Source organism: Epargyreus clarus, unplaced genomic scaffold, assembly GCF_041222505.1.
Source record: "Epargyreus clarus isolate Ecla_fem2 unplaced genomic scaffold, WU_Ecla_fem_2.2 ptg000009l, whole genome shotgun sequence".
Taxonomy (NCBI): domain Eukaryota; kingdom Metazoa; phylum Arthropoda; class Insecta; order Lepidoptera; family Hesperiidae; genus Epargyreus; species Epargyreus clarus.
Genome location: NW_027332217.1, coordinates 5,043,796 through 5,057,488, shown reverse-complemented (window position 1 = coordinate 5,057,488; position 13,693 = coordinate 5,043,796). Strand labels below are relative to the sequence as shown.

Here is a 13,693-nt window from a genome sequence, read left to right as displayed (position 1 = left end):
AGTGAGTGCTGGTCGTGGAATGCTTTTAATAACTTGGCTACAATGCATATACCTACTGTATCGCTACGTTTTAAATGAATCGGCTTTACAGCCCCGTAAATAATGGCCGTAAGTTAGTAGGTCCGCAATTACCAGTTTCTCCGCTGTTTATATTTGTTATGAATACAATTATTTATGCGATTATGTAAATGCGAATCGTTAACAGCTGCTCATTAAAATGCCATTGTGAGTCGCCCGACACAGGTTTGCTCTTTTGTGTCCGTATCGTATACAATTTTGTATTGTCTAGCTTCTTTTATAATTACCCGTTTTGTAACCTGTTTTAGTGTTTCTCCTAGTAACTACTACTACTGTAATGAAAAATTTAGTGCCTTAGGATTATCGGTTATTTATTTTAAAATCATATTGTTATACACCGTTTTATACATGCTACGCGTTTTTGTTATTCCGTGGTCATAAATTTATGACAAAGTATTATATGCGTCGTAAACAACTTTATATCATTATCGTTTACACCGAAACGCATAAAATTTAAAAGGTATAATAATAGGAATGAATTAAGCCGAAATGCACGACGTGTCTGCACTTTTGTCTCAATGCCCCCGTTCTGGTGCGACGCCAACTGTCGGGCGGCGCGGCTTGGCGGCGCGTCTTGGCCCGCACCCAGCCGTCACTGCCCGTCATTCACGTGTGCGGTGGCTCGCCGTCCGCCACTTTGCCAACATATTCCTTCCACCTACACGACTGTATCTCTCACGATGTCATCTTCCTGTTCCGGTTCGCGACACTTGTAATAAACTTGGCGCAATGAAACGTGACTCCGATAACTTATTCACGTCACGCGGCCCGAGCCAGGGCCTGATTTATTAGTCTTTGCGCCGGCTCGCGCGACTGTGAAAGTGGTTGACGCAATAATTATATTATTAACGGCTTCAAGGTTCTCAGTCAAAACAACAATCCTTATAAAAATTAGGCCGTATGTTAATAATACTCTGGTTTTGCTGTCATATTTATATTATATGCTATTTATATAACGTGACATGTCAGAGTCAAATGTAAATAAATAATCATGTAAATTCCATATTAAATTTAATCGAAACCGACACTTTGTCCGCATACCCACCACATATTTTTGCAATAGAAGTGGGCGTAGTGTGAATGAGCTAATGTTGGCCATATTCCAAAAGTGTCTACTGACAGACCGACGCGCTGACGTCAACCATTTGACAACGTACAACCGGGATGTTAACTGATACGACCACAATTGAGTTTATGATAATAGCACATGAACCCATTACGCTTAAATCTGTGAGGGCGGTTGTCTAACTGTAATTCTCTTATTGTTCCAGGTGTTTCGGAGAGTGTGAGTGCGAGTGGTGATGTGGTCGAGGTCAGTGACGAAAACGACAAGTGCGTGAAAGAGGAGGAAGTGAAGCCGGAAGTGGAGGTGTGCTCAAAGAGTGGTGGTGAAGTGAAGAGTGAAGTGAGTGCGGTCGCGGATGGTGTTGCCAGCGCCGTGGCCTCCGAGGAGGACGATTGTGTGATAGTGTGCGCGCGCGATGCGGACGAGAGGTCCGACTCGGGCGTGAGCGGAGTGCGCTCCGGCGGGTCCGCGAGCTCGGTGGAGGAGTGGCGAGGCATGGCGCACGGCTACGGCGGTGGCCCGCCCCCGCCCCTGCTGCACCTGCCGCCGCCTCCGCCCTCGCTCTACGCCAGCAGCGAGCTGCTGTGGAAGCAGCGCTACCAACCTCCCATTCATCCGCCGCTTCACCATGCCATCGCCGACGACTACCTCGCCGCGGCGACCTACGACAGAGAGAGACATGAAAGACTGCTTAGGTAAGTCCACCTTACTTCAAACTAGTTGAATGAGATTGAAGAAAAAAAGTTAGGCAAAGAAATAAGCATAAATCCTTACAAACTTATAAAGTTCTGTACACCTAAAATTCTCCAACCTTTCAACCAAATCTAGCTAACTTTCAACCAAATCTATCGATGTAACTGGTTGTAAAACAAAAAACCAACATCCATTCCAATAATTAATTAAACGTAAATTCTTCAACCATAAACGACTAGGTACTTAACGTTCATTTACCATATAAAAAATAAGTAACGTATCGAGTTGTAGGTAATACGCTATTCGATTGGGCGAAGGCTAATTACGACAGTAGTGGAAAGTCGCCGTAGTTCAAGGTCAACGACACCGTTGTCGCAATGTGCTTGTATCAGCTGATTGCAGAGCAATTGCAGATAAAACAGACGCATGGTAATATATCGAGCAAGTTACAATGCATGATTGATGTTTACGGCAAAGTTTTATCTCTTGCCTGCACCATAAAGCCCTAAAGTTCATTATTAAAATATTATTGTGCGTGACACGGAAGCACTTGAAAAAGATAAAGCAATTTATTTTTAAATTATTAAAATTTATTTGTATTTTTACGTGACCTTGACCGAGATTAAAATACAGTGTAAACTCTTTATAACGAATTTCAAGGGACCGAGCATATTTATTCGTTATAAAGAGTTTTCGTTATAGGGAGGGAGGAGAAAAAATCAACCCAAAACCAATTGCAATCATTTCTGTCACACTTTTTCGTTTCTTTAATGCTTACTGGCCATCTTGACAATTTCAAAGTTGATTTACAACTGATAATACGCGATAGGTGACCATGGTATGTATAGTAACTTAGACAGACAAATTCCTGCAGACAATGTAATCTAAGAATAATGGCACACGTGTTAAGGCAAATAACAAGAACAAAAGCAAAACGGCCGTTTATGAACCCCGTAATCTTTCTTAAAACTTTCGGCACCTCAAAAGATTAGTTTTTTAGCTGCTTATAAAACAATTCCAGTGTAAAAATATTGTTCTCGTCTAAATATGAACGTATATCTTCGTAATAGAGAGTGACTGTTGCGTTATAAAGAGTGAATCAATGTATGGGTTTTAATGTAAACCAACCAATTGAACTTATTTCTACGTTATAGAGAGTTTTTCGTTATAGAGAATGACGTTATAAAGAGTTTACACTGTAGATAATATATGTTCTTATATGTATTACAATAAAGTACATTTTCCATTTACTAGTATTTTTGTGTCATTATAATGAATATCAGCTGGTAGTTATGACCTGTGATAAATATCACCAAACAAAATTCATTTTAAATGTTAAAGAACGATGTTAATAAGCTCAAGATAATTTGAATATATTTACTTGTGAACTTGTAATTACAGAAACTTCCTTTATTTATAAAATTTATAAGAAATTTCAATAAATATGACCTACAATATTGTAAATCAGGTCGTTTTTAAAAATTATGTGTTTCTAAAATATGCACGGCAGCGCGAAGGACTAATTTTGAACTCTTGTTGCGTCGGGTGCACATATTATAATAATGTATAGAAGTTATTGGCACAGCATTGGTATTTTACTACATTAAATAGGGCAAAATTACTGTTTATTTTATAACGAAAATATTTCGGAACGTTAAAATAGCAACACATCACTAAAAATAAAAAGCTGTATTTTTAGATGTTATTTGTGTATGTGTTATCCTTGAGTATGAATTTTGTGTGACTTAAACGTGGAGGTTATTAAACCGGTTTTACTAGATTATACTATAGCCATGGAATGTCAAAAGCAAATTCGTGCACAAATTTAAAATGTTTTAGTTAACTTATATATGAATAAAAAGTGCACGTGGGTGCGTGTATGCGGATCTGCACGAGAAACTCGTTACAAATAAGTGTGGTTGTCAGCATACAATTATAATACAGTGTTCACCTATAACCATAACCGGCGTAGATACGTTAGTCGACATTGCATTGTATCACACCGTTATGCAACACGGTATACTGATATCGTACGTGTACGAACGTCCTAACAAGTTGTATCGCCACTTGAAAACGTTACCAGCCATTCAGGGTTATACGTGTGGAGGTGGAATATTTTGATGGAAATAACAATGTAGTTAAAAAAGGTTGATTTTTACATAAAGCTTTACAAAGTAAAATTGTTCGTACACAAAAGAGAGATGGTTGTCGCTTATTGTGTTTAAACATGTCTATTAACTGAAACGAAGTGTGTATTTATATAAGACTAAACACAGTAAAATATGTCTAAATAGTTTTAGCTTGAATAAATAATCAAAAGTGCTTTATTTATTTAAACAAGGAATTAGATAATGCCTATTAACGTGTTTAATGAGCATAAATCACTGAACATTGTCTATTAATATGAAGTTATGCAGTAATTCCAAGAATACATAATTTATATTTATCAAAATAAATAATTAATTTTATCGCACACTACATGAGTATCGCATATATTGCGAAAAATTGGAAAATTCCAATTTCAGTTAGTACCGCATCTTTCATTAAAGATACTACGATAAACATTACTAAAATAATTCTGTCGGTTGCATTTTTATTGCATCGTGTATTGCTCATTTTGTCGCATGTTTTTGTTCATAAATAATCGAATATTAATAAGATAAACAATTTATGGCTTTAGTGCTGATGATAATTTTTCGGGTTTTCCATGAGCTGTTCAAATAGCAATTTCATGTTATTTGATCCACAATTATTGGAACATTGTCAAAAGTTGTTATTTATGGAGAAATGTCAATATGCACAGATTTATGTGAGTCATCTACATAAAGTAACAATGTTGTTCTGTTATTCCGTATTCGTATAATACAGACGCGGGCGTGTCTATGGGACTCGTGGGAATTGTTCTCTCTCGTATTGTTTCCATACAATAACTGACGTGACCTTATTGCTTATAATATGGTGTTATTTCTCATTCCGTACTTTACGTTTTATTTGAAATTATAAAAGTTTAAGTACTTTACCTATTCCGGGTATTCATTCCAACATTAATTTTTAAAGAATCTGATATACTAACGCTATGGTATTGAATCGAAATGAAGCTTGTGCCTCTATATCTCGCACGTGGTATTAAAAGGAATGCCCAAACCGGTTTCTGGTGACTTGCCACGTGTCTGATTCAAGTTTTGAATCTTTGGCGAGTGGTGCGATTCAATCGCACTGACGTAATCATTCCTACATTTGCCCAGGGAATATAAAATGAGGGTGGCTTGATGATTCGAATGGTGCTGATATGTATAGTTTCTAATAGTGTGTCTAAACTCAAAGCGATATACATAGTTATAAACTATGCAGGTATAAAAGAAGTACATTTTTTATTTATTCCGTCTGTATGTTTTTTTGTTTTTCCAATAATAAAAAAAACTCTATTTTAGTGTTATAAGATCTCTTAATTACTTTAATTTGTATATATTTATCTTCATATCTATTATTTTTTGTTAGGGTTATAAATATTCATTAAATAATTCATTACAAGTGATATATGTAATTGTAATGAATTATTTATGATAACGTTAGTTACAATAATCATTTATTGTGATGAAGGTTACTTATTTATATATTGTTAAGGTAAACGTAGAATCTTTATGGATATAATGTGAAATGTTTATTTGCCAACTCTGTTTCATGAACAATTATTTTGGAATTCGCAATGAATGCACCAAAGGTTAAAAAAATCGATATCATTTACTTATACCACTTTCAGTGAATTTTAATGTAGCATTTCGTAAAAATGTGGTAAGATAGAGTTTACATTTTTGTTATTAGGTCTCCTAAATGGTTTTATTTTTAGTAGATAATTATCTGCCCTGAGCTATAAGAAACGTATAGAGTATATATTTTTTTTATGTCACTATTTTGTAATTAAGTATATTATTGTAGAAAACGTACAAAAAAATGAAGACTATAGTATCAGGCTCCATTATTTCCTTCTTCCTTGTTTGTCGTAAAGTTATGTTAAGTTATACTTGAGTCCCGGAACATCCTGTTGTTTATTTTTACCATTACTCACGACGTAAGTCAGTTTGTTTAAAAATACATAAATATATAAATGCACAGCCATAATATTTAATGTAGGTAAATATAAAGCTATAACTCTGGCCTTATTTAATTCATTAGTTTAGGAGCTCTGACGCAATGTTATTCTTTCAATAGCATTTCACGTGTTCCTGTTACGAGACATTTCCTTTAAAGATTATTTTGAAAAGAAGATTTTGTTTGCTTTTTGTGCACTGTTTGAGTTTACATATAATGTCTCAGCCTCAGGATAACAAGATAATCCGAATCTAAAGAAAAAAAGCTAACCTTTGTACAAATTTCAATTATAATAGTATTAAAACATCTATGCCATGGGACCAATATACTAAAAGACCTTAGGGAATTATCGACACATTTCAGTAACATTCTGCAACTTTGTGAATAACCAGGTTTCCATTAAATATCTATAAAATTTGTCCAATGCACAGCCGTGCGTTTTGATTTCTTAAGTTATATAAATGTCTACTATTCAAATATATGAAACAATAAAAAGGTTTCATGAAAGTACAGTTAATGTAATTCGGTTAGTTTTGTTGAAAATAAAATAAATAAAGATTCCTTTGACCGTGCCTTCACTATTCGTGGCCCCAAGCGGGCTTGGTCCCTTTTGGTTATTTAATTTTCTTTAGAATGAGTTCAAATCTTATGGAATAATTAAACGCTAGATATATTAAACAGATGTAGTGTCGTTGTTAATATTACAAATGTAGGTACTAAATATTTACAAATATACTTCTTGGCAGTACGACACATATAATGATTTTAATTCGAATTATTCTTAGACATGGCAACAGAGAAAACGCAACTAAGTAAACTAACAGCAATATACCATCACAAGAAATTAATGGACCTACAAAATAAACTCATAAGAACAATTAAGCTAAAAATAATGCGACGATCAGTTTTTTTACATTGAAAAATTCTAGGCGATTATTAATGTCTAAAAGAATTTATAGTGTAATGTGAAAATATGTATAAAATATGATCGTTATCTGCACTAAGTTCGAGGTTTTTGTCTGAATTATTTCCTTGAAATAAATTTCTCCAGATGTAAACGGTCAAGAATTAAATGAGAATTGGAGATAGGACATTAATTTATTGTCAAGCGTTATAAATTGACACCTTCATAGTCGTGATTACTATTTTTGTTTTATTAACTTATAAATGATGCTTTCTACACTCACAGCGCCACACTAGGATTACCTGTATCGTGAATTAAGACGAATACACGAACATCTCAACCCTGAACAACTCTCATCTGATGATGACTGTCTGGCCGGGTGTCGATATCTTAAGTATAGTAACTATTGTTTTAAAAAAAATCATGTCTTACTTTAAACACGATTTAATAATAGCTCCCGAACATAACAGAATACTTTATTCCATTCTTAAACTATTAACTTTCACGGTTTATCAGATTAAATCTATTCCGGGACTAAATTAGTTGTATAAACTTCTAAGAATAGTAGAGCAGTAGGAAATAATTTCTACTTGGCCTACATCTTGGGGAATACTAAGAATTTACTATTTGTAAGCTTGCAAAAGAAACTTGCATTTTTTCTGTAAAATTTACTTCTCTATTAAAAATTGTTATTGCGAATTATTTACGAATGGGAATGATTTATTAAGGATGAATCATTCGCATACTGATCATAGACATTTCCGATGACAATTTTAGGATACAAGGTTGGGTTAGGTTAGGAATATTAGGTATTTTTATACCCACTGATTCTACTAAGTGCTTAGAGTACAATATGAAATTTTGCATTTCGTAACCTCCACAATGGTCTACAAGTATAAATCAAACTTTAAAATGGTATAAAGACCTAAGAATATGTTTTATTTTAAGCTATGAATTCACAGAACTGCTTAGGAGAAACCAAATGCTTATCAGTGGTGAGTAGGTGTTAAACATTTAGGTGTTAAACAATGATGGCCTGTACAAAATTTGAAGATGTATTGTTGCCTAAATGATCTCAATACATTAACTTTAAAATTTTACGTAGCTTACTTTCCCAAGGTGAGGTACCTTAGCATTTTAAATACCACAATATAAAAATACTAATTTGCATATTTTTGCATCGATGCAATTATAATCGCTTAAATAGATCTTCTGAAATTAAAAGTGGAACGTATTAAAAATATGATATCCTTAATAAATTTCCTGGAATATTATGCTTGAATTGATAAGGATTAGATCATCAAAGGAATTATCTTTATAAAAACCTTGATTCGGATTTTCCTTGTAAAATTCCTTTAAAACAGTTGTGTGAATAACAATTCAATAAAAAATGTTAATTATGTTCATTCTTGTTTCGTGTCATATCTATAAATACTTTTTCCTTTGCGCTTTAACCCAAACCGGCCTTTATCAAACACCATTTAATCAAATTCATATTCAATGCTAGGAATTAAGATTAACATATTTGATGAATAGTTTTCCTCTTGAAATTCCTTCTTGTGTTCTTCCATGATATCTTCTCGTATATTTGTCTATAGGACATTTCTTTACATCTTTAGTTCAAAAAACTGTATTGTTAGTAGAAAGAAGTTTTATATCACGAAAATACGTAGTCGTGTAATATGTTGCTTATTTAGTTCTCTTTTTTGTAAAATTCTTAGACGCCAAAAAGTAGATAAAACCTAGTAAAACCTGTTATGACTCACGATTAGCACTTTGCTTGTGATTACGTGCAATCGTAGATTTAGTGAATGTTGAGAATGTGAACTTTTTATGTGTGAGGTATTACATTTACGTCACTTAATTTTCCGATATTCTGGTTTGTACATATTGAACACAATTAGCCTGATATTATGTGCGAATATTCCAGAGGTTTTTCTACTTTTTAAAACTCTAACGCGGAAACATGTTATGGACTGATAGTTGTAAATAAATTAAGTATATCGTAAAGTTGTACACATAGGCTGAGTTTGAATTTTTTCCAATGCGCAGCCGCTTGTTTTTATTTTGTTTGTTTTTTTTAAAACCTCCTGTTCAGTTCAGAAAAAAACTTAAGCACCTATCATACCTAAATAGGATTTTAAACATATAAAGCAACTAAGACCTTTATAACTGTTTCCAGACACAATTTTTCTTGTACAAAACTATTAATAATAATACCTATCTTTGTTGCCTTTTATTTACATTTAATACTATTTTGAAAATTTCAGGATATAAATTTAAACATAAACGCAACGACATTCTAAGTTGTTATTACATATTTATAAATAAGAATGTTAGTGTGTGTTGTAACTGTTGGTTTCCTATACACGAATGTGATAAGTGTGCTTCTTATTCATATTAGATCTATGCAGAAGTAGATTTAGGTCAATAACTTAAACAGAAACTTTTTACTTTTGACTACCTGAAAGTTGAAAATTAATCGAAAGTACGATTTGTGCTATTAAGGAAATTAGTATTTAAGATAAAAATATAACCATGAAAATAATGCTCCTGGAAATTCCATACCATTTCTTTATCGCAGTTTCTATGTTATGGTTTTATCAATTGATCACGTAAACCCCGTTTCTGAGAACGCTTTTATATACTTATGTTCATAGATTAGACTCATGTATATGACGATAGCAATGCCGAAGAATGCCTTTGAGGGTACTTCTTGCTTTTGAAATGGAGTTCATTTGTGGAATAAAAGTGTACACATAATGGATATATCTAAGCCGGTTTTTGTTGTAAAATTAATATCTATTATCAAAAATTAAACCAGTACCTGACGCTGATCCTACTTAGCATAGATACATTTATTTTTTATACGTTGTATATTATACACAAGCTAAATAAATTTACGGTCACATTGTATCAAATTCGATTTCAAATATCATTTATTCAAACTCGATTGATTGAATAATAGGGACCAAACCTATTTAGTAATGTTGCAGCCTCTTACGACGATGTTATATAACTTAATTCTTAATTTGCTCAATTGCAGCCAATCAGGCAGTATTTTTTTTTAAATAAAACTGTACGTAGCTAAACAATAATGGCAAGAAAAGTCCTAATCTGTCGTTAATTTTCACGTATTGGTTAATCACAAACTTTCTGAAGCGAAACATCGCGAGCAAACCTACACGCCGAGTTTTAAAAAAGTTTTCAAAGATGTGTGTCTATGTAAGTATGTAAGTCGACCAATTCTTACTTGATCAGCATCGTTGACATGTTCTAAACCCTTCTCAGTCTGAGGATGAATTGACGACGACTAAACAAATCCATATTACAGCAAACAATTTTGAAACAATTTAAAAAAAATCTTAGTTAGATAAAAAGAGTTACGTATCTTATTCACTACACAACGATGTAGTGACCTTTGTAACTTATAATGTCTAACATCGTCAATAAATAGTTCAACTGATAATGCACTATTCAACCATAAACAACAGATTAAATTTCACTCACAAATACCTTCGTAATATTACCATTTTAGGTATATGGATATTGCGACACGCACTGATATGCGGTTACCGCGAAATTAATACTTTGCGGTCAATGTTCTCATTGCTATTATTTGTGAAGTTCAATGAATGAGTTTAGTCATCAAAAGACAAATAAAAGACGTATTTACATGCGTAAGTAAATTGGTTAAATATTTACCTTGCACGTACTTGCTGGAAATGGAATAATGATTTGTATTATTATTATTAATCATAGCTCTTTGTCGCTTATTTTATTTCCATTTCGAATTTATTTCTGCTATATCAAAGTGCTACATATAAATGTAAATATTTGTATCGTGATCCAGTAATGTTCTAATGCCCATGTCTGATTCATTACCTGCTTAGCTTAATCTTATCGTCATCTGCTAATAATACCGTTACACACATTTTTTAGTTTCATTCCATTCATAGTCATAATTTATTATGAACACTTCATGTTAAAATTTAGAACATCCTTAAATATCTTGTTGTTGAAAATTTCTTATAGTCTGAGATGAGATGAATACTTTCAAAGACAATGTATTTTTTGTCACCAAAAACCCTATTGGTGATACCAAAATAAAAAACAGTCTTTAAAAAACTTATGTTTCTCTTATAATTAAGAAAACTTACTTTTTTATAAAGACATGTTCATTCATTTCCCAAATAACGAATGTAGGTCATATAGTCCCGAGATTTTACCTTGAAAAGTGCCGTTTTTTTATGTTGAATGATTATACACATGAAGGAATACCTACTTGGAATTCAGATATTAAAATGCGACAATTAGTTTCCGGAGGAAATATGGGTCAGGAATTGTTTTACAATTATCTCTAGTTCATGGACCGCAGTGATACAAAAGAAATATTTTTTTTAAATTAGTCACACTTGAATATTTTTTATGAATTCAGACTGAAAGGCCTTGAAATAACACTTTATTTAGTATTTTTTACTGGAATGTGTTAACTATATACCGAATAATAGATTGATTTATAGACTTTAATAGCTAGATTTGTACTATAACCTCGATCGTTATGTGTATGGATCAACTTATCAACTTATCAATTATATTTTAAAATTAATAAAAATTGAAAAAATATATATATCATACATGATTTGTATGTATGTTGTATCCGTGTATATTGCATTCAGGCATAATGCAATACGATATTAATATAAGTATAAAACTGAAAACATTTCAATGCAATTGCAGAAAAGATTATTATGGAACTCAGTAGTAACATTTATGGTTCCTCCTCATAAAACGACCCAAATTCTACTTTACAAACATTGGAGAAATCCCGTTCAACAACATACAAAATAATCTCAAAATCATGTGCCGTTGTGCCGTGAAGTGTTAGAAAATATTTTGTAAATTTAGCTTAGAAAATGTACAAAACTACCTCATAAATACTTACTACGAAATTTTTCAATGATAAATCTCTACACTAGACCTTGAAACTACTAAGAATGAACTCAATAAGACATTAAAATTCTTTAAAGCCTTTAACAATGGATAAGGCGAACAAAGGATTGTTATTGTACTATGCCACGATTGTTATAAGTAATGTTCTATCTGTATATTATTATTAATAGCTTTTTGTCAAGTTACTGTATAAAAATACGATTAACCAGACAATTGGTTATGATTTTTAAGAAATACTATTTTTAGTACAGTATTCCTATTATTAAGTATTTATTTGTAGCTGCATTTTTATCTAGTTATGATGTTATACGGATATTTACTACCTACCTACTAAATTTATATTCCGTTTTTAACACGCTTTTATTATCACTGCAAATCTATATTTAACTTATATTTTTTAAACATATCGTCTAATTTAATTAATTAAACACCAATACTAAACGTTTTGGACGCAATTCCGGTATCAAATTGATGGTACTGAAGCTTTGTTTTGTAGTTTTATATTAAAAGATGTATATAAAACCATGTATGTTGTTAATACAAAAAAGAAGAGATACAATATAGAAAAAAGAGGCCAATAATTAAACTGAGGAATATGAAAATATTAAATGTCTCATAATTATCTAAAGTTCTCTCCAAAAACCATAGATTGTTGGTAGTCTGCTAACATAGCGTCATCTAGCGGCGAAACATGTATCAATAATATTTGTACACATCGAATATCGATATTTCGGCAAGCTTTATCGAAACAAGTAGGTATTAAAGATGAAAATAAATAAATGATCTTAATAAATATTGTAGATTATTAAATAACTTTTTTATTTAAATCTTGGCTTTATTGGCTAATTCTCATATTCGTGAATGAGTAGTTCCGTTAGTAGTAATGCTCAAAAATGTATTTTATTTATTTATTTATTTGTGTACACAGAAACATAATAAAATAAAGAGCATTATAAAGAAATATAGTACAGACTACAGAGGACTACTTATTCCAAACTGAAATTTCTTCCAGCAGCCCCTATGGTCGGAAAATTTATATGATAGCAAATATAATGTGCACAAAATGGATAAGGAAAGATATATATCATAGACATATAAATATATACAAATACATACACAAAATATATACAATAATATATACACATAATATAAACATACACATATATACAATAATATATACACATAATATAAACATACACATATATACTTAATTATGACATGTATTTGTGAAGGTGGTAGAACCCTTTGTGGTTCGACTCCGGCGGCACCACCGCCACACCTATTTCTACCTAATAACAGCAGTGTTAGGCGCTGCTGTGTTCCGGTTTGAAGGGTGTGGTATGGGAGACAGACTTTTCCGAGGCGTTCCAGCTTAGTCCTCAGGGGTTAGCGGCGCATGTGTAGCCGACCTCAGGTAGGAATATCTAATCCTATCTGGGGTTGATTACAGATATCCATGGGCGGCAGTAGCCACTTACCATCAGGTGGACTGCATGCTCGTCTGCTACTCTTATATTATAAAAAAAAAAAAAAAAAATAATCTACGTTACGGTTTGTAGTCATTTAAATATGACCTACTGTGCACTTGGCAACAAAAAATGCCTTATTCTACAAATAAAGGTCGTTTTGTCGGTTATCCTGTTAGTGCAGACAGCATAATAATCAGTTGCAATCTGTATTACGGTGACCTTGAAATGTCAGCTCAGCTGGTATTATTAACCTACAGTAGTACTCGAGATATAAAACGTAACCTTGTTTGTTTATCAATTGTTTCAGTTTTGAAGTTTTATAAAAAAAAATGCTATATGCATCTAAAGTAACATTTGAATTCGCACAAATCACGTCACCATTATTGCACAACTTTTGTTGTTTAATTTTCATTTACGTTCGTTATCCTCTCAGTCGTAAAT

At 32.5% G+C, this 13,693-nt stretch overlaps 1 protein-coding gene across 4 annotated transcripts in view; it reads left to right on the top strand.

Moving 5' to 3' along the window:
- Kdm3 (Lysine demethylase 3) overlaps window positions 1-13,693 on the top strand; it is a 210,375-nt gene that overhangs the window by 187,231 nt on the left and 9,451 nt on the right. For all 4 annotated transcript variants that reach the window (XM_073076468.1, XM_073076467.1, XM_073076470.1 and 1 more), the window contains one exon: window positions 1,350-1,839. In XM_073076468.1, coding sequence (XP_072932569.1) covers window positions 1,350-1,839 — 490 coding nt within the window. The remainder of the gene's footprint in view (window positions 1-1,349; window positions 1,840-13,693) is intronic.